This window comes from Mauremys mutica, chromosome 1 (assembly GCF_020497125.1).
Source record: "Mauremys mutica isolate MM-2020 ecotype Southern chromosome 1, ASM2049712v1, whole genome shotgun sequence".
Lineage (NCBI taxonomy): Eukaryota > Metazoa > Chordata > Testudines > Geoemydidae > Mauremys > Mauremys mutica.
This window is the reverse complement of record NC_059072.1, coordinates 91,440,819-91,462,738: the sequence shown is the minus strand read 5'-3', so window position 1 is coordinate 91,462,738 and position 21,920 is coordinate 91,440,819. Positions and strand designations below refer to the sequence as shown.

The window sequence follows — 21,920 nt, the reverse complement described above, 5'->3', positions numbered from 1 at the left end:
GCAGGGAGCAGGTGTTCGGTGGGTTGTGGAGGGGTGGATAGGGGTCAGGGCGGTCAGAGGGCAGGGAACAGGGGGATTGAATGGGGGCAAGGATCCCGGGGGGCAATCAGGAAGGAGCAGGGGTTGGATGAGGTGGTGGGGGCACTCAGGGATAGAGAGAAGGGGTGGTTGGATGGGGCAGGGGGCCATCAAGAATGAGAGGAGTTGGATGGGGCTGCAAAGGGCAGTCAGGGGTCCCGGGGGGAGGTGTCAAAAAACATGGGAGGTTGGATGGGGCACAACCCCCTGGGGGGGGCATGACCCCCTCGTGAGGTGAGGAGGGAAACCGGTTGTTAATATTTTGGCAACTCATCACTGGCTGCATATATTGGTTGACTAATAACTAGAAATAAAGGATCAAACCTAGCTACATTACTATTAGGCAAGGGGGTCTGGGGATTTCCCCAATGCTATTCACTCGCCTTCTCCACCCATTGTATTGTTTAAATAAATTACCTAAATAATTGAAACCAGCTTGATTACATTATTTTGACAAAATAAAATATGCTGAATTTTGCAAAATTTTGATATTAGGCACAGAATTTTTAATTTTTTGGTGCAGAATTCTCCCAGAATAGCCCATACCCTCCTTTCCCCAGCCCTTGAGCTGTCAGTTTGGGCCCAGCTGGGATGAAGAAGATAGGCTGTTTTCCTTCCAGTTACAACCTTCCTCTTCTGTCCATACAAATACATTATTCAAACATTAATTGTCTAGCACAACTTACACTGTAACACATAGCAACAGGGTTCCCTTTCAGACAATGGAGTGCAACCAGCTGTGGCTCTGGGGCCCACAACGCAAGTGACAGGCTCCTACTGCAGTCCCCTGGCAGTGTATTAATGGCTAAAAGGCTGGTCATGGAAACGTACAAATTCATACACAGCTGCCTTTCCCTGAGAAATCCTGGAATGTTGGCCAGCTAGAGAAGGAAGGGAGCCTGTCCCCATCCAGCAGGAACAACCAGCTCAGTTGCTGGGTAGGCTAGTGCTAATACGAGGCAATTCTCAGCTGGACAAGACTGTGGGTGCACAAGTGTTTCCGAGCCCCAGTCAGGCAATGAAACAGACACTGTACACTGCTGCTTTCTCTGCTGCGTACATTTAGCAGTGATGTTTTTTTAAAGATGATAACAAGGCATAAATCAGTGGAGAATACTGTAAATCTCCACCCTGTTCTGTGAACTAACTGAAGAGGCAGGCTGGATGGAGCAGAAGCCAGGGAGCCCTGTTTAATTTCTGCTCTGCCACTGATTTATTATACAGCCTCCCTGTGCCTCAGTATCCAGCACCAGGGCAATACTAAGGCTCACCCAAACTGGGATTTTGTGATGATCAAGCTCCTATTTGTAGGGCACTTGGAAGATGTTAAGTGTTAAATATAACTAATAATCTTCAGGTATGGGAGGAGTATTGTCCCCAGTTTACAGACGGGGAAACTAAAGCTTGATCTACACCAATGGTACTCAACTGATTTACCCTTGTGGGCCACATATGCAGCTCTCTCTGTGTTACATGGGCTGCATCCACACAACATACATACCACCTGTATGGCTGTGAGGATGTCACATGGGCCACAGCTGAGTGCTGATTGGGCCTTGGGTTGAGAACCATTGGTCTACACTTAAAAATTAGATCAACCTAGCTCCATCGCTCAGGGCTATGACAAATTATATACCCTGAGCACTGCAGTTAGGTTAGTCTAGCCCCTGCTTTTGGCATGGCAGAAGAATTCATCCATCGACCTAGCCACCCGCCTCTTGGAGAGGTGAGATTAACACCACCAATGGAAAAGCCCCATCCATCAGTGCAGGAAGGGTCTACATGAGGGTGCTGCAGCCCCACTGGTGTGCCACTGTAGCAGAGGTAGTGCAGACATCGCCTTTAGCAACTGCTGGGGTATGTGCAGAGACAGCATTGAAATTCATGAGTTTCTAAAGTCCCAGAGCCCTGCTCTGGCTACCGCACAATGCTGCCTCCTACAGGTGCTAATGGTTTTACAACTGGAAGGGGGTGAGTTCTACTGCCTGAAGTTGTCATTCTAAGCGAAGGAAATGGTAGGAAAGTTCCCCCCCAATGGAACATGTGATTGCCAGTATAGCACCTCCAGGGAGACTCGCTTCTCGTGACAGGTACGTCAGGGGTCAGCTTTAAGGCCCTACTGCAAATCTAGGGGAAATGACCTCTTCACCGAGCTGCGATACTGCCTTCAGCCCCTGCTACTCTAGCGCGGGATCAAAGCCAAGTGTTCAAGTAGCGAGAGTTATCAAATGCTCACAGTGACCGTGTTCTGCACTTGCCTGGCACCATCCAGGGAAGGGTCTCAAAGCACTTTACAATCAGTAATGAATTAACCCTCCTCTCATGCCTGGGAGGGAGGTGGTAATTCTCTCTGGTTGACAGAGAGGAAAACCAAGGCACAAAGAGGTTGTGTGTAGATCATTAGTTTGCGACTGAACAAGCAAAACGTCTGTTCCATGTAGTGATGGAAACACTCAGGGGAGTCGCTCCTGGCCAGAGAGCAACATGTACCCATCGGGGCTGGATAAAATCACAGCTGGCCCCCCATCCTCTTCCTTTTTGATTGGCTTCACAGTGCAAATGGGTGGAAGCCCTTCCCCTGGGGGCGCTGTCTGACAAAGTCCAAGGGTTGATCCAGGTACATTGTGGGATAGAGGTACCACATGACTACGCCCGAGGGGTTAACGATGACAGTGAAGTTCTCTCCAGCCTTCAGGCCGCTGATGATCCCGCCGCTGTACACATCCTGTGCCTGGAAGAGACGTGGTTGTTACTAGCATTTGCATGGTGCCTCTCATCTCAAAGTATGTAAAAAAACACTTTACTTCCAAGGCAGATGAGAGATCCCAGGAAGTGTAGCCTGCTCTGGCAGGCTGAGTAAGCAGCTGTGCAGCGGGGCACAGTAACACTACACAGCAAGGGCAGACTACTGTATCCAGCCCCAAGGGATTTTGATCCGAGGCTGCAGGAGTGGGAACGACTCCATTGAAAATACTCAGAGTCAGAATGATCCCAGGAAACCCAAGGCCCATGATAACGCTCCCCCTATCACCTCCTAGAAATCTCATCCACACACTGACCAGGCCTAACCCACTTTGGTCCGAGAGAGCCACGGGGACTGCAGCCTAACTGCAAGCCCACCATCAAAGTCCCAGAGCCAGGCTAGTCAGTGATTTGGTACGGTCGCTTGCCACCCCATCTCCCCCCCAGCACCATCCTGGAGTAAGAATAGGGGCAGGAGCTTTGTAGCCGTTTCCCCACCCCCACAACGTGTAGGGCCCAGTTGCCCGCATTCAGGACTGCAGCATTGAAAGTCCAGCCTAATCCCTGGCGTGACTATACCAGGGGAGGGATGAGTCCCAGCACCAGTGGGTGGATGTAACTGGGTCTGTGGGCTTGGCTTGTGGTCTCCAACAGTATTAGGTGTTGTGTGAGGCTGAGAGTGGGGAGACAGGACAAACAAACACTACATTCTGAGGAAGAGAGCAGGAGGGGGACTGCAAACCGCAAAGCATCGTGCGTGAACATGGGGGCTGGGCTCCCCACTCTGCGGAGATAAGGGGCCTGCGTGGCAGGGGCGTTGGGCTGGGACCTGCTGTGCCTTCCCTGCTCACCTCGTACACGGCACTGGCGGAGAAGTTGAGCTTGCTGAGGGAGGTGGTGTAGCGGTACGGCATGTCCGTCCGGCGGCTGAGGAAGACCAGGGCACTGGCTGAGTGGGAAAGCGGGCGCAGGAACACCTCAATACGAGACTTCTCCTAGGGAAGCACAGGGGCAGCAGAAAGAGGGAGTTTAGGTGCATCTCCAGCTTCTCTGCACCTCTCCCTGCAGCTGCCACCCACTCCCCCAAACGCTCATCAGCTCTTGGGATGGCTCATGAACCTGCCCTGGCAGGGGCCTGGAAGCAGCACGGATCACGTCTCTCTGTTGGGCCTGAGGTGCCCAGCCACACGCTGACACATCAGGCATCAGCAGGAGGGAGTGAACTGGGGTTGTTTGATGGCTGCCCTCCTACCCACCAGTGGCCCCAGAGTCCCAAGATGAACCCTTTCCAAAGCAAGAGACAAGAAAGGGCATGGGAGGACAAACCAAGCAGCCGAGTCTGGTGGGGAGGGAATGGAGGAGGGGAATACTAGAGCTGTTTAACAAGCGTGTCTTAGTTCAACCCTTCCCCTGGCGAGGCCTCCCCAATATTATGCTAACCCCATAAATCCCCAGCTAACCACAGCCATTCCCTGGCTTGGCTCACCTTCTCCCCTGACGCCCAGCCAGTCCCTCTCAATGGCTTTCCCCCCGCACCCCATCTACTCCCCTCTCCCTGGCCCTTATGCAGTTGGGTTCCCACACGTGCCCTTCTGTACCCTAAGGACTCTGCGTCCCTGGATTCCCAAGGGGTCCTGGTTGATTTTGATCATCAGCCGGTTCTGCAGGATCTCCCTGGAGCTGCGGGAGAGGGTGCGGAGGTCTGTGGACATGAAGAGTGGGGCGGCCAGCACCGTCCATAAGGCCATCTGGGATCGGGACTGGTCATCGCTGAGGCCAAAGTTTCCAATGATCAGCTGTGGCACAGGAGGGGGAGTAGGCAGACAGTAGGGTGGGGCGGAGGGGGAGAGAGTGGAAGAGCAGAAGGCGGGGGGTACACATTAGCAAGACAACTGCTGCTCTCAGTGGCAGGACCCAGCTCATGGAGAGCACTGGCATCCTGGCAAGCCCTTTCCCTCCCCCGCTGGTGGAGCATGCCCAGCTAACACCATGTCCAGCCCCATCTGTGCTCAGTGATGTTAAATATGTATTAATTAAAATACTAACACGTTTAAACCCCCACCTTGCCCCTAGTCTAGACAGGGCTTTTCAGGGTGGATGAGGGATGTGGCGTGAGGGTTAGGCAGCTCTGGCAGCCTACAGACCTGTATGGTGTGCCACGGGCTAATGAATTCCTGCCAGCCATGATCTCCAATTCTCCACCCTGCTTCTAGACAGGAAATCCCTGGAGACCCTCCTCTCCACCATCCACAGCCCAAAGTTACCATGTCCGGGTCATTCCAGTGGCCAGGGCCATTCACCGGCTGCAGCACATCCTGATTTGCTGAAAACCAGTCCACGATGGAGAGGATGCTGTTCCAGGAGTCCTGAATGTCACCATAGTTACGCCAGAGGTTACAGATGTTCGCCAGGAGGGTGTAGTTCACCTGGAAGAGAACAAGGTGTACAGGGGGAGGAGCTCAGGTGAATGGGAGAGAGGGGATGTGCCCACAGAGCTGTGGGATGCACCTTTGTCATGGGCAGGGGAAAAATACCCCCCCACACACGCTCATACTGTACTTATCATCGCTAGTTCAGAGGCCACTGGTGAGACTCACTGGGAACGCTGGGCTCAGTTCAGAGAGCCTTAGTGGCCAAAAGGTGTTGATGGATTTGAGGGAATTCAGAGAAGTGCAACACCAAGCAACTAAGGGGCAAGGTGCCTCATTTGTGGGGAAAGCTGAACAGCCTGGCTAACCAGCTAGAGGCAACCGGGATGGGGGAGGACACAATGAACACCCACGAGTGCACTTGAAGGGTGTAAGCAATGGGGGGGGGAGAGAGGAGGGGGATTATTCAGGGTGATCCAAAGGCCTAGAGTGCAGGTGGGGGTGGAATGAGAGTGCGCCAAGGGAAAACTCATGCTCCACTGCGGAGGAGCCTCCCAGGGGAATTGGTGGAAGGCCAATCATTGGAGACATTTAAAACTGGACAATGCTCTGAAGAATACATGGGTGGGGAATGATCCTGGGTTGGCTGGGATAGGGATGGACAAGAAGTGTCCTACAGGCCTCTTTTCCACATTTAACTTCAGTGATTCTCCTGCAGACATTGCCACTTTTCAGGAGTGTCCTTTTACATTAACAACCCGGTCCAAAGATTGGTACCACTGCCCTTCTTCCTGCACCCCAGCCTGGCATCCTTCCACATGGATCCACAGCCTGTCTGACAGCTCACAGTCCCTTTGGGAGATCAGTGCCCACAAGCCAATCATAGCAACTGGGGTGGAGGAGGGGTAGGAAAAGAAGGCATTAGGAATTCATACAACGCTGAATAAAAGCTCCCTTCCAGGACAGTCAGTGCAGGACGATTAGAGGAAAATCAAAGGAACCCCAGGATCTGCCAGGGCGAGCCTTACCTTGGGTGGAAGCCCTCCTCGATAGGCTGGCCAGCTACAGGAATAGGCAATAGGGCGGCCTGTTGCATTCAAGGCCATTGCCATTTTAGGGTAGCCTTTGAGAGACAAGAAATCCAATTGGTCAAGGAAATGGCTGGCATTGACCAGGGGGAAAACAGCAGCACTTTCTGGAACGATCACTCAGATGAACCTAGTTACATGGATTTTTAATGGGCTATTTTAAGAGACACACAAGGAGAAAGAAAGGGGCTCAGGGATGGTGGGGGGGAGAGGAGAGGTGAATAACAGAAGCTGCCTTCCTTAAGAAATCAAATATTTGAGGGCTTCTCCACCCGTACTCAGATCGTGAGGCTGAAACCTATCCCCCCACACCATCAAAACTGCCAAACCACCAGGTCCCCCACCAAAACACAGACCCATCAGACAAGCCCCTCTCCGGCCACCAATGGGATTTCTGTAGAAAAACAGCTCTGCCTTATGGCCAGTAAGGACAATCTCCCCCGCGCTCCCCACGACAACATCCTATGCACGCGTAAGGGTCTTCTCTGAAGGTTCTGTAGCCCCACTGTAAAGCAGGTATTTTGGACACCTTCTAAAATCTCAGCTAAGGATCTAGCTTGGAGGTGAAGATCCAGAACGGGAGGCACAAGGAAATGAACCTAACAGGACGTGGGTTTGTGCCCGTTAGCAGAGAGGTTCTCAACCTTTTACCAAGCCACAGTCCCACATTCAGCCATTTCTGCGCACCCCTCTTGAAACGTGCCACCAACGTCCTCAGAGACTGCCCCAGTTCCCCGGTGGGTCATGGGAAGCACCATGAGCATCAATGCAATGAGTTATGGAGATGGGGAGTAGGAATCAAGATGGCAGCCCTGTTCCCCTGATACGTGCAACAGCCCCCATCTGGGGTGGCCCACATGCTGCGAGAGCCTCTGCTTTAGCATAAAGAAAAAATGTCTTCTCAGTTTCTCTGACACCGAGGACAGTAACAGTGGCGTGGCTGCAAGTCCACACAGCCTAGGAGACACAGTCTTTACCCTGGGCCTGCTCATCTTCTGATGAGTAGCAGCCATCCAGCTTCAGCATGTCCACGCCCCACTCCGCGAAGGTCAGGGCATCCTGTTCGACCCGGTCCAGCGTGGTGCCTGGGTAGCCACCGCATGTGTAATTGCCCATGTCTCCATAGATGCCCAACTTCAGTCCCCGGAAGTGCGCCTGTGCAAAGGAGAGGGGTGTGAGAGAGCCTGAAAGCCCCTGGCTGCCACTCGGGGCAGGTGTGCATTTGTGCGGGGAGCATGTCAGAGTGGACAGTGCTTTAGCTTCTCTCACTGTGCTAGAGCGTCACCTTCCACATCTCTCAGGTCACGGACCCCATGCCTCAAGGCCACAAGATGTGATGTGACTGAAATAACGAGAACCCACCCTGCTGCCCATCCCCTGCCCCTTCCCTCTCTGGATCCTGCCTTTACACCAAAAGAATCAGCTCACGTAATCCGCCAAGGCTTTGATCCCACTGGGAAAACGCTCGGGATCTGGGATCAGTTTCCCCGTTGCGTCCCGCTTCTTCGCCAGCCAGCAATCGTCTATATTCACATACACGTAGCCCAGCTCCTTCCAGCCATCGTCCGCTAGACGATCTATCATGTCAACGAAAAGCTTCTCGCTACCTCGGGGATGGGGAGAGAGAGAACAGGCTCAGAGCAGGCAGAGGTAACAAAACAAACCCACTATTAACAACAACACTTAGCACCTGCTCCTCTTTATCCCCAAAGGCTGCTACAAAAACCATGGAGTCATTCAACCTTTAACCAAGATGGAAAAGACATTTTAGGTTCCATCTTCCCCTGTCACTGCCAATGCAGGGGTCTGGTCTCCACAGCAGAGTCTTGAAGGCTTTGTCCAGTCCAGTTTTAAAGGACTCCAGCAATGTCCACTTCTCCTGGGAGTCTATTCCCTTGTCCACCAGATCTCATCTATAGGAAACGTTCCCCATTATTCCTCCTTTTAGCTCGCAGAGTCTGAACAATTCTAAGGCACTTATCTGCCTCCCGTGACTAGTATCTGAGCCCCTCACAATGTGCAATGCATTTATTCCCACCACACCCCTATGAGCTAGGAAAGTGCTGTTATCCCCATTTTGAAGATGGGAAAACGGAGGCTCAGGTCACATAGGGAGTCCATGGGGAGCAGCAAAATGAACCTGGGGCTCCCAAGTCCCAGACTAGTGCTGTGACCACTGAACCATCCTCCCTCTCTTTACTCGCCTTGCTGTCTACATCCTTCATGCGTTTGTCAATAGAAGCTAGATCCCTCCCTCAGTCCTCGTGGCCTGTGCGGACACACATGTTTTGTCCATTCGCTCTCTCCTTTCAAGTCATGCCCTCCAACCCCATCAGCAGGTTTGTTCTTTAAATTCTCTCCAGTTTCTCAATCTCTCTCCGTTACTGAGGTCCCAGAACAGAACACAGGATTTGTCGGTGGGGACCTCATGAGGCCTGTGAGGAGAGGGGCTAGCCCCCTCCCTCATCAGCCATGTGACCCCCACCTGGAGTTTGTCAGCTCCTGGGCTCCAGACTGAGCCTTGGGGGGCCCTACCAAAAGGGCTACGACTCATATTGCTGCCAAAGTCCCCTCACCCCATTCCCGGCTTGCTTGGAGCTAGGGGAGGGGACAGAAGGAGTTAGTAACCCCTACTGGGGACAACAGGGACTTGGGAGGCTTCTGCATGAGGTGATCTGGGTCTGGAGAGAGACAGTGAGTGTGGATCAGGTAGTCGCCATTGAACTCCCACTGCTCTGAAACTCTAGCTGCATGGATCGGGCAGCACTGGAGGGACTGGCATACAGAGAGAGATCAATCCAACCCCACATGTGCTGCCAAGAGGCAGCTGAGACCAGGAGGATTCCAGGCCAGGGAACAGCGAGCCTGGCCAGAGTCTAGAGAGCACCCTGTCCCGTCCAGGGGTGAAGAAAAAACGTGAAGGTGACTTTTATTGAAGTCAGCCAATGCCACAGCACTGCAACACTCCATCTCAGGACACACAACCTCGGCCTAGCATCTTCCTTGGGAAGAAGGGGTTGGAGGAGTTCGAGAGTGTGCGGAGGTGGGGAAATGGCTTATTTATCCATGTTTATCAATTAGTTAACCATAACCCATTCCTTCCCCAGATCCTAGCTTCCTGTTCCTAATAAAGTCCCCCTTTGTTATGCAGTTATTTCTGGTGTGCCATTCCTTTGCTGGGATTCATTTACTCTATTGTCCCCTGTGTACTGGGCTTTCCACCTCTTGCCAGCTAGTAGTATGGTCACTGATTGCTCAAGGGCTGGCTCCCCTTTGGACCTGGCACAGTAAGGAGGCACCTGAGTGGAGACACCAGGAAGGAAAAAGCCAGGCAACGCAAAGAGAATGGACAAGCTCCAAATAATGGTGATTGATGGGAGAAGAAAGGGGGGGGAGGCTTTGTCCACCCCTCCGGGGGAGTGGCTACAGTTATGATCTGTATTACAGTAGCATCCAGAGACCCCAAGCAGGACCAGGGCCGCACAGTGCTGGGAGATGGTGCCCATGCAGAAGAGCTTGGCATCTGAGACGAGCTGCTGTGAGGGGGTGTCACAGAATGACCACAGGGAGGGAAGGAGGTTGTGCAAGAGTCACAGTGACAGGAACATATGATTATATAGACTAGCTAAGTGAAAAAAAATACATGGTCGGGGCTCATTTATATTATATGTAAATCAGCAATCCCTGCGGGGCACCCGAGCTGTGATGTCTCTGCATACTCAACTCCAAAGCACGAGTCCTTTTGCAAACATGCCACACTGCAAGATCATCATCCTCCACCTTCCCTGACTGTCAGCAGGATCAAAGAGTGAGGCGGGGAGCCAGGGAAATGGCTGCTTGATCATTTTACAGGGCCGAGAGGGACAGGCTAACAATGTTTCAGACCTCAGGCTGGTGCTACAGAATGCCCTTTGGCCTTTGCTTTAAGCACAGTACTTCTTGGTGGCCTCAGCACAGAAAGGAGCAGCATCCTGATTCACCACAGTGTAGGGCCCCCGGTGTGTTTCTGCTGCTGGAGAGAAAGGAAGCATTGTCCCTCCCTTTCAAAAAAAAGTGTCTTGTTTCTATGGTAGGTGTTGAAAGGTCTGCTGGGATTCCATACACTGGACAGGAGATTCCCAAATTAGGTTTGACATTTCCATGAATAAGAACAGCAAACACAGAGACACCAGCTGGAGTACAATTAGGAGGGATGTCAACCCTGTGGCTTCGGGTCACACATGGAACATCCCATCCCTCCTGTAAGGAGAAGGCCTTTGTCTGCAGCCATATTGTAGGGCCTAAACCCTAAGGCTTTCGTCTGCAGACAGATTAAAAGAGCAGCCAAGCAGCAGCCATTAGCTGAGAAGCAGGAAGTCACATCCTCACATTCCATCCAAATTATATTAAAACAATGTAATATCAGGCTGTTAAGAAGGCGGTCCTGTCCTAATGGCACCCGCTATCACCAGATAAAGAAACAGAGCTTAAGATGATTTTTAAAAAAAAGCAAAAAAAACTTAGTTTGATAGCGTCCTGTCTGTCAAGAAATCACTTATCAATAGTTGTGGTTGTGAAATACTAATTTCTTTATTGTTTTGTCATTATGGTCCCCACTTCTCTATTGTTTATCTGTATGGTCTCTGTGTGGTTCTTTAATTGTTTCTGTCTGTTACATAATTAATTTTGCTAAGTGTAAATTAAGGTGGTGGGATAGGATTGGTTAAAGAATTTTGTTACACTATGTTACGATTGGTTAGTAAAATTTTAGTATAATGATTGGTTAAGATATAGCTAAAAGAACTCAAATTTCACTATATAAACTGGGGTCCAAAAGGAAGTTCTTTGGGAATCAACTCCAGGACACAGCCCCAAAGATCAGAGCTCCCAGACCTCAACACTCAGCCAATGACACCATGCAGAAACTGGAGTTCCCCAGATGGACCTGATCCTTACTGGCCATCAAGAAAAGTTCATCTGTCTTACTGGGAGTGGTGAGCCCTGTATGTGTAATGTGTGCATTCTGTTTTTGGTGATTGTTAATAAACAGAGGTTGTGTAGTATATTACTGTAAAAGGCTCTTTCACTGGTAAGAGGTCCTGCAGAAGTAGTATACACCCAGAGCCCTACGTACTGGGAAAGGGTGTGGGTACTTAAACTGACCAGGTTAGTTACACCCTGAGCCCTATGAATTGGGTAAGGGTAGGTGCTTTTTGCCTGGAGCCCTACAAATTGGGAAAAGGTGGGGTGCCCTAATGTGTGCAGGTAACACTCCCCCCAGCTGGGGCCAGGAAGAAGTGTCCCTCCAGGATGTCATATTGCACAATTAGGTGTGTGATGACAATTTTAAGTCTTCCTCTGAAGCATGAGATGTTGGTGCTGCTAGTGGTGGGAGACAGACGAGATGGACCAGTGTACCAACCCAGTGCGGCAATTTCCATGTTCCTTCAATGGCTTTCACAATGTTTTAAAATTACTCTTCATGGCACGGAGATGTGATGGTGCAGGGGTTAGCGATCTTTGCCTCACATCTGACCTGAGTCATGACTGAAATGAGTCTGATTCTCTCACCTCAGATCATCCTGAGCAGGACGCTATGGCACAACCTAGCTCCTGCTTCTCTGCAGCCTCCTCCGCCACTCCCACAAATGTCTCTGCTCCAACCCTCTACCTACCACCCATATCTTTTATTTCCCCCAGCTGCCAAAGAGCTGGTGGGGGACTCATGTCCAGGGACTGAGAGTGAGTGAGGGGTGGGGAAGAGATAGGGCATGGGAGGGATGGACTCTGATGGAGGTGTCTCTGAATGGGGGGAGGCGATGAAGTGGAGGGGGATGCTGGTGCTGCTCGGGGTGTCTCTGAGTGAGGTGGAAAGGGGCACTGGCTCAGCCCAAGGCTCAGAGTTCCCCCTCTGCCTTCGCTCTCCAAAGCACTGAAGCCAAAAGCTCTTCAAACAGAGCACTACAAAAAGGTGATGCTTTAGCCCTTGACAAGCAGAGGGGAAGCATGGGAACTCCTCATGGTGCCCTCAGCTGCAGGGCAAGGCAAAAGTAGGGGCAGTTTGCCTTTTCTCTCCTCACACCTTGTCATCTCCACACAGAACTTCCAGATGCAGCCCCTGGCGTTGCCTCACTCACCTGATGCAGTTGTCAGGGTCTGTCTTGCAGTCAGTGTTGCAGCGAAATCTCTCCCACGCCAGCCAGCCCATCGGGGGCACCCGCATGAGCCCATTCTCCAGAGCCAGGGCACAGGCCACTAGGGCCAGGCCAGAGACAGCCAACTTCATTGCTCTGGAGTGAGGGGTAAATACTGACAAGAGAGAGACAAAAACCTTTCAGTGGAAAGAGCCCTCTCCTGCCTCGGAAATCAATGGGGTCCACTCAGGGGATCCTCCCTCTGCAGTGTGTCATCCAGCAGGTCACAGGGCTCCACCCACCCATCCACCACAGACTGTCCGTGGGGAGGAACATGATGAGATATGGCATGTCCAGCCCACTCCCCCAACCCAGCTTTATGCAAATCATGGCCCTTTGTTATCAGCTTCAGGCCACCCCAGCCGACCTGTCTATGTAGGGTTCTACAGTGGCTCTAGTTGTTAATCACCCCTCTCTGCCTTTGTTTACCTCGGAGGGGAGGTTGTATCATCCACTCATTACTGCGTTAGGGTTCCTTCCATAGCCCCACTTCCTCTTCCCTCTAGTCCAGCTGCCTGAGAGCGTTGTCATTGTTCCTCCACAAACCCCATCTCCAGTACAGCAATCCGTGAGTAACCCAGAGCCCTGACTGTAATTATGCATGTTACTACACCACCTGCACCCCAGCATCCCACCCATATGGCCTCATAATATTCTACCTGTACCCCATTATGCCATCATACTGTCCTGCACCCCCAAAACTCCAGAGTAAGATACTTGCATCCTGCCCTACACATCCTTCAAAGCACAATGGTGTCAGGTCCTCCTCTCAATGACTCATTCCCGTTTGCACAGCAATCCTCCTGCATTCACTCCATTACACCCCATGCACTCCAGTCTGCCATAGCAAAATGGCTCAGTCCAACGCCCCGCCTGTCCCCCCAAGCACCTCAGTGGTGACAGCTGCACCCCAAAGCACCGCTGTATCCCTACCCAGTGTACTTCAGTGCCATTATCCACTAGCAATAGCCCAGTGCACTCAGATGTCCTGAACATACACTCGCCGCCAGCCCCGTAGTTCAGCGACACCCCCTCCCAATATCCTCTCTGAGCTGGACCATTGGCTTTGGCTGAGGTGAACTCATTGTTTCTGCTGTCCTGAGGGGGATGCCGTGTTCTCTGGCTCAAGGCTGTAAAGCCTTTCTGCTCCTAGGCCACAAGTGTGATGGGAACAAACACGTCATCAAAATCTCAACCACAGGGTAGTACAGACATGGGGCAGGGGAGGGAGTGTGTCTACACAGCACACTAAGCCCAGGCTCTGACACAAGTTTGAGCCCAAGCCCTACTTCTGTCCACATACAAGCCAGTCTGACTTGAGTAGCAAGCACTCAGCACCTGGGTCCTAGGGCCCTGCCAGAGGGATGGATCAGAGCTGGGTCCTGCTGCGACTCAGGTCCAAGCCCTGTTATTTTGCAGTGTGGACGCAGCTCAAGCTGCAGACCTGAGTCAGAAGGTCAGCGTAATGCAGTATGGACACGCTTAGCATGGCTGTGAGCCCCGGGTCCAGCAACTGTAAGCCCAGGTTTATAATGCAGCGTGGGCTCAAGCATTTAACTACACCCATTTACTTGGCAGCCTCAGTCCTTCCTGGTTTGGCTTGACTTTTTCTAGTCTTTGATCCTCACTTCTGCCTTAGGAGACCTTCAATAATAGGTTGAGTGGAAGAAATATATTTGCTTTGGCTTGCACTGTGTCTATAGTCAGATCCTGCTGCTTATCTGCACAACATCTTCCAACTGTGTCCTTCCCTCTCCATTCCCACTGCCAAGGTATTAGTCCTGCTCTAGTAATCTCTGTTTTGGCCATAGCACCTTCCTCTTTAGCCATCCCCTGCTTCCTCCCTCTGGCCCATTTAACACTTCGCTGCCAGGATAGTCTTCCTTCCCTTCTGCTGACCCCAAGTCCCTCCCTCTTCTTGAACCTGCACTGATTTCTCCTCATGTTCCACATACAGCTCAAATGTCTCCCTGCTCCCCAAGCTCTCTAGAATCTGACTCCACTTCTGCTCTCATTTCTTGTTCCTACGCACCCTGCCCTGCACTACGCTCTAGCCATTTTTCCCTCCTGACTGTTCCCTTTGGGGGTGCTGGCACTCAAAGCTAAACAGAGGGTTTTGGGAGGCCTGGGGCAAAATGTGAAACTGAGGCCCTCCCTAAAAAAGACCACCACTGAAGGGCAGTCCAGGGGGTAGGGACGGGTTGGAGGGGAGTCCACACCACACTCACCCTACAGCAGTGGTTCAGCTCCTGCCCCATGGGGTTAGGCCCAGCTCCCCGCTCTGGGCATTGTGACCGGGCACATTGGATCACCGGGCCACTCAGGTTTGGCCCTCATTTTGGAGGGGCCACCAGGCCAAATTCCATGAGTGGCACTGCAACCCCCCGGGCCAGCTCTCAATGCCACTCAGCTCTCAAACGGGCGTTCGGGGCAAACTGCCCCTCTCTGGGTGGCCCTGTCAAAACTAGGCCTTTTCCTAAATATTTCCCAGGACTGCTCCCACTGGTTGAGCTACAGTGGCAGTAGCGCTGATGGGAGCACTAGTACAGACAGGCTGCCAGCCTTCGAACCCTGTTCTGAGCACACCTACACAACACAGTGCTTCACTCACGGAAAGAGGTTCTAAAGGGCTTGCATCAGACGTTTAAATGTGGTTGTGGTTAGAAAAAGTGCATTGTTGTCAACTCGTGCAATTTCATTGCAACTCTTGGAATAGCTGGTGCTTTCATTCAAGCCCCAGCTCCTGGAGTCATGTGATGATGTGAGATGCTCAGCATTAAAAAAAAAACAAAAAAAACCTATGGTTTCTAACCTTCATGGTTGTGGAGAAAAGCTTGAGAACATGACCCCCTAAATGCTATATCCCACAAAGACAGAACGAACCTCAAAAGGTATTACTTTTAAAAAAACCAAGCCAATTGCATGATTCTGGGGGCCTACCTCATGATTTTGAATGCTTGGGACTGACAATGTTTAACATACATGACTGTGTAAAAATGGTACTGTCTGCCTCATCTGCTCCCTGTGGATCTTCTACTCGTCTGTTTAAGTTAACAACAAAAACAAACTGTGGGTGCTATTTGCCCGAAGTCCGAAGTGGGGATACAATGTAAAGCAAAGCAGCAGCTCTGGCTCTGCTGGGGAATACCTCTAGCATAGAGGGCCTCCCTGGCCAGCCCAGAGCTGGCTCTGCATCTCCCCACCTTTGGTGCAGGAGAGCAGCAGGGGCTTTCCTACACCCTAGATATTTATCAGTTGCCACAAAGCCCACAAGCACCGTGAGATGCAGAGCACAAGGTAAGACAGTCCCAAGGGCTGCTTAACCTGCACAAGGGGCCGAACCAGCCCCCAGCAGCTCCAGAATAGGGCAGGGTCCAGCTGCTCCCCCTTGCACTGGATTCTCCACCAGGCCAGGGATGACTCGGGGCCTGTGTGTGCAATTCAAGAAGACCACCATGAGTACAACTAGGGGAACACCCATCCCATCAGGGGCCGTTCGGTAAGGGACTGGAAAAACAGAGTGGCCAGGCAGTCATACTAGAGGTTCGCACACTTCCTTGCTCACCTAGCCAAGCTGTGTGTGTAATCCACATGCAAACGAAGGCCCAGCTTGGTAGGAGCTGACTGAAATGGAGGGCAAGGGGCCTGGCTGGAGTGGGGGGCTGAGTGGCCTCACTAGGGGAGGGAACGGCTGGAGTGAGGATGGGGCCTGGCTGAGTGTACAACTCAGCCTGCATAAGGAACGAGGTGTGCGACTGACCCGGTCTGTTCTAGGTGCAGGCGGCAGCTTGCAGAGGGCACCAGAGCTTCCTCTGCCTGCAGTACCAAACGGGTGTTCTGTGGGCCTGATGTCAGTGGAAATGAGGCTTTTCTGGTTTTCACCCAGCTCACTAGGGTTCTACCCATCAATACCTAGAACATTCCCTGAAATTTTGGAATTGGTCTGGCACAGTTCTCAAAAGTGACAAAGTGGAGTGAGTGTAGGGCCTTGTGGTGTTTGCCCAGCTAGAAAGAGGAACTTGGTCTAAATAGTACAGAAAGGAGAAGCCGGGGCTGAAGTCTGGGCAGCTGCCTCTAGGCTTCCCCTTTCTGTTTAACAAGATATAGATCTTGTCTGGAGATTAGAAATCAAATCTTGAAGTGGTCACAAGTTCACAGAGAGACACACACAGACGGCAGGGAGATTACAGCTGTACGGACCATCTGTTTGCTTTTTTGTAACTTTAGCTGCAGACACCAGGGCAACAGACATGTTATAAATACCTAGATAACTAAGATAGAATCAAGCATGGCAGGTCTCATTACTTCCTGAGGAGATGGGTCCATATTATGAAAACCTCATTCACTTTAGCTCGAGTCAGCACTGGTGAGGCCTCAGCTGGAATACCATGTCCAGCTCTGGGTGCCACACTTTAGGAAAGATGTGGACAAACTGAAGAGAGTCAAGAGAAGAGCAACAAAAAATGATAAAGGGTTTAGAAAACCTGACCTATGAGCAAAGGTTAAAAAAACTAGGCATGTTTAGTCTTGAGAAAAGAAGACTGAGCAGGCACCTGATAACAGTCTTCAAATAAGTTAAGGGCTGTTAGAAAAAGGACAGTGATCAAATGTTCTCCCCAGCCACTGAAGGGAGGACAAGAAGTAACAGGATTAATCTGCATCAAGAGAGATTTAGATTAGATATTAAAAAAATCTTAAGGATAGTTAACTGCAAGGGAGGTTGTGGAATCCCCTTCATTGGAGGTTTTTAAGAATAGGTTGGACAAACACCCATCAGCAGGGATGATCTAGGTGTACTTGGTCCTGCCTCAGTGCAGGGGGCTGGACTAGACGACTTCTCCAGCCCTACATTTCTACGATTCCATTACAGTTTCCGCCCAGGAGGGCCCACATGGAGTAAAATAGCAGGGGAAGGGATGCTCCTTGTCAGGACCAAGTTGTACTGCCAGACCTGTGTAGAGAAATCTAGGGCAAAAATAACAAGCAGTGGCGGTGCAACGTAGGTCAGGAGTCAGGTGCAGCTGCAATCTGTGTGCAGTAAATTGGCATTAATGAAGGGTGAACAGTAGCTAATCTGAATCCAGTCATATAGAGCAATGTGGGGAAAAATTGGGCCCTTGTATATGGGCCAGATTGTAACCATATCACCAAAGTGACTGGGCTGGTCCCAGCAGAGAAATACCTACCTTTTGACCTGCCACAATCAGAGCACCCACCTGCAGCTTACCCACCACCGGGCAAGTACGTTCAGGTCACAAACTCCTCCCAAAACATGAAGGAGAAAATGATTTATACCATATTGAGATGCTGGGCTTATACTGAATGCTAAAGAAAAATGGTGCATAGACAGCTGCATTTGTCCAGACAATAAAAAGTAAAGAGAAGCAAAACTCCTCTGCGGTCTGTGGCTGGAGCACAGGACCAGCTGGAGACATGTCTCTAACTTCTGCCACTGACATGCTGTGTGATCTTGGGCAAGTCTGTCTGGCCCAGATCCTCTGGCATCACTTTCCCCCATCTCCAAACTGGGACAGTAACAATGTTGTCAACGTTTCTCTAGTGCTTTGAGGCCTTCAAAGGGAAGACAGTACAGAAGTGCAAAGTGTTATTTTTTATTGATAACGGGGACGTGTTAAAGAAAGGACTGGGACGTGGCCTGCTCTAAAAGCTCAGGATCATCTTCTTGCTTTGATCTGTGCGCAAAACTCCAACGGATATCACAATATGATCATGGAGATGCTGAATGTGCCCCCTAAGTTCTTTAATACAACTGAATGTTCATAACACACTGCTCCTTCCTAGGGGCCCCAGTCCAACACCAGGGAAATCAACAGGAGTCTTTCGCTTGACTTTAACGGGCATTGGATTTTGCAATCTCCCCTAAGATAAAATTGGGAAAGATTCCCAGAGATCTGAGAAGGTTGAGGCCCCCACCTTGGGGAAACAGTAGTAATCTAAACATACTTACAATGAGGGGATAAGCAGCTCAGAGACCTGGGAAAGGGGGACATGGAATCTTTAACTTTTAGTTTACTTGTCCCAAACTAGACCCAGGTCAGTAGCAATTACAAGTTGTTACCATCTGATGGCTTTCCCTGAACTGTGTGGCACATTGGAGGGTCTCAGGCCAGCTCCTAGTGGGACAGATTGCTCACACTGCAAAAAATCACCTACACAGCTTGCGGTCTCAGCAGAGGTCAAGAATTAACCAGGTCTAGAGTCGAGTGAACTATTCATTATGAACAACATAGCTAATGAATCTGATCCTGGTTTCAGGAATTATCCATGATTTTGACTCATCTTTGTTATTCATAATTTTGCAAATGAACATACGCTAGCCTATGGGGTGATTGTGAATTATTCATTTCAGTTATTCATTATTCAGGGTGTGTTACTGGTTCCCCAAGTCACATGGGATCGTTTATGCTCCCCAACTCAAAAGACCAAAACTTTAATAACAAAATTCCTGCTCCACCACCAGGGGTGGCTCCAGGCCCCAGCACGCCAAGCGCATGCTTGGGGTGGCAAGCTGCGGGGGGCGCTCTGCCTGCGCTGCGAGGGCGGCAGGCAGGCTGCCCTCGGTGGCTTGCCTGCGGAGGGTCCGCTGGTCCCACGGCTTCGGCGGACCTCCTGAAGCCGCGGGACGAGCGTAGCCTCCGCAGGCAAGCCACCGAAGGCAGCCTGCTTGCCGTGCTTGAGGCGGCAAAGTGCCTAGAGCCGCCCCTGTCCACCACAGACTTCCTATGTGACCTTGGGCAAGTCACTTGGTCTCTCTGTGCATCCATTCCCTATCCATACAATGGGGATGCTAGCACTTCCCTATCTCACACACATTAAAGATGGTGAGAGATTCAGATATTACGGTGACAGGGGCCATATAAAGAGGGTGAACACTCTTGACACCAACTGTGATCCCCTTTGTCTGCATCTGAATTCGAGCGTTTACATTAGGAGCAGCCGCTCCCCAACACTGTGCAAACAAAAACCGATTCCAAAAATGTTAAACAAAGAGCCAGGCAGGGGACGGGCTGAGAGGAAAAAGCAATCCAGGGCTGGGACAAATGTTTGTGAATCATTTTCCCAATCACTCAGTACTAGATCATGAAAACTAGGTTATTTTTCATCTTTAGGACTGGCCTTGCCTTGAAGTACATTAATGCAGGAAGCTGGTTCAATATGTCCTGTACCTACTCTGCAGATACACTGGTCTCCTGTGCTAGTCAACTGGCACTCTTCACCAGGGGAACAAAAGAAAATCTGAATGGCAGGATGGTATTATTGCACCTTATCAACAGAAAAGGAGCAGTCCCTGGATAGGAGCTGACCATAAACCAACTCCGGTCTCAGACGGGGTGGAACACTGCACGGTCCGTGCTAATGGAGCAGTCTGCATCTAGGACCCCAATTCAAACTCAAGAAGCACATGGCTGAGCTCTGCGTAGGCAGAGATGGAAAGACGGAGCTGCCGAACTAGCACCCCGAAGTCTGCAGCGCCACATCCTGCAGGATCCCAAGGCACTTTCAAGGTTTTACAGCCAGAGCCCCCTGCCCCCCTTAGCCCACTGCCAAGCAGCCGCCCTTGGAGCGAAGGAACAAGCAGCATCAGCCCTCCCCGCCCCAGCGGCTGGCGGGATCTGTCCGGTTCTTTAGCCTCCTCCACTCCGCGGAGACCCCCTTGTAGCCGGCAGAGCCCCAGCGCGGCAACCCCCGAGCCCCGCCGGGCCGGCTCACTTACCCGGGCGGAGAGGGACGGGCCAGGCGCCGGGAGCTGCCGCAACACAACTGAGCGTCTCGCCGGGCCAGGAGAGGGCGCGCAGCCACGTGATCCCCGGCCGCCGCTCACCTGACCGGCCTGTCCCGCGGGAGCAGCCGCGGCCGCTCCCGGTGTGGGTGGGGAGCAGAGACGCCCGCTTCCCGGCACCCAGTAGGAGGACTGGGAGGCAGGACAACGCCCTCCCCATAACCCTCCCCTTCCCGATTCCGCACTGTGGGGCCTCAGGGGCTGTACGATCGTCATAGCCTGGCTGCCTGGGGCGGGTGACAGGACAGCAAAGGGGAAAAATCGGGAAGGGGTGGGGGGTAATAGGCGCCTATGTAAGAAAAAAAAAACAAAAATCGGGACTGTCCCTATAAAATCGGGACATCTGGTCACCTTAGGTGGAGTGCGATTGCTGAGCCTGTGATCAATGCTAGGGAAGAAGGGTGTTTTGTCAGCCTGGGCACACACAGTATTTACTTCTCTAGAGATGACTGTGGTTCCTAAAGGCACTATTATTATAGCTGTAATATGGTAGAACTTAGAGACCAGGGTTCCACTGCATTAGGCCCTATACTCACCCTGTGTCTACACACACACAATCGTCCAGTAGTTACAGTACTAGCTTAGGACCTGAGAGACCCCACATTCAATTCTTTCCTCTGCTAGACTTCCTGTATGACCTTGGACAAGGCCCAGATCCTCAAAGATATTTTGGTAACAACAATGGCAGATAGATGCCTAAATACCTTTGAAGATCTGGGCATTGGCCTTGTCTACACTGCCACTTACAGCGCTAAAACTTTCTTCGCTCAGGGGTGTGAAAAAATACACCCCTCAGCGATGCAAGTTTCAGTGCTGTAAAGTGGCAGTGTAGATAGCGCTACAGCACTGGGAGCTATTCCCCTCACAAAGGTGGTTTTATTACAGTACTGGGAGAGCTCTGCCACAGCTGTGTAGACATACCCTAAGTCTCTCTGTGCCTCCAGGGGCACTGGAACAATTTTTATACTGGGGCCCAGAGCCATTGAACCAAACTGTAAACCCTGTATATGATAGAAACCACTTCAAGCCAAGGAGTGCGGCAGCACCCCTAGTTCCAGCACCTATGTGTGCCTCTGTTCTCCACCTGTAAAATGGCTCTTCCCTACCTCCTGGGAATGCTGAGATGATAGATACTGTCCCGTTGTCTGGAGTGGCTTGCGACCACACGTGTCAACCTCAGAGCAGACTGCAAAGAAGCAGAGCAGAGACCCCAGACTGGTGGTATATGCCCAAGAGGACTAATTTGCCACTCAGGCAATCTGGAGTTGGTGATAGTTTGGTCTCCACCAAAGATCACAAAATATTCAGGTTTTTCCCAGTCCCAAGAGACCAGTCACTTACCCTGGGTCAATTTGTACCTTTGATCTCACACAAAAGATGCTTGCGGCCAATCCTATAATAAACTATCTAAGGATTTATTAACAAAGGAAAGAAATGAGAGTTATTACAAGTTTAAAGCAGGCAGACGTATACACAAATGAGTTATAGTCTATGGTTCCAAAAGGTGACCGAGTTACAGTAGTCCGTCAGCTGGGAATGTCTTTTAGGGCTAACCCAGGTTGACCATGGGGATCTCTGCTTCTGTTTCGTAACTCTGGCCCTGTGAGAGTCCAAACGGCATAAGAGATGAGAAATGTTCTTGTCAGCTATTTATACTTCCTTCTTCCAG

The 21,920-nt window shown here is 51.2% G+C and overlaps 1 protein-coding gene across 1 annotated transcript; it reads right to left on the bottom strand.

Moving 5' to 3' along the window:
• Positions 1-232: 232 nt before the first annotated feature.
• NAGA (alpha-N-acetylgalactosaminidase) lies at positions 233-20,341 on the bottom strand. The gene is made up of 9 exons (XM_044991668.1): positions 20,186-20,341; positions 12,394-12,565; positions 7,706-7,880; positions 7,255-7,432; positions 6,218-6,312; positions 5,085-5,246; positions 4,419-4,616; positions 3,672-3,815; positions 233-2,809 (listed from the first exon to the last, which is right to left on the bottom strand). The coding sequence occupies exons 2-9, from the start codon at positions 12,540-12,542 to the stop codon at positions 2,627-2,629; spliced, it is 1,284 nt and encodes a 427-aa protein (XP_044847603.1). The 5' UTR covers positions 12,543-12,565; positions 20,186-20,341; the 3' UTR covers positions 233-2,626.
• Between the last annotated feature and the right edge of the window lie 1,579 nt (positions 20,342-21,920).

Coding starts and splice junctions, on each gene's coding strand:
- NAGA (XM_044991668.1), bottom strand. CDS start 12,542: ATGAAGTTGGCTGTCTCTGGCCTGGCCCTAGTGGCCTGTGCCCTGGCT. Junction 7,433..7,705: donor TCAAAGCCTTGGCGGATTAC/GTGAGCTGATTC, acceptor TCCTTTGCACAG/GCGCACTTCCGGGGACTGAA. Junction 4,617..5,084: donor ACTGGAATGACCCGGACATG/GTAACTTTGGGC, acceptor CCTGTGCCACAG/CTGATCATTGGAAACTTTGG.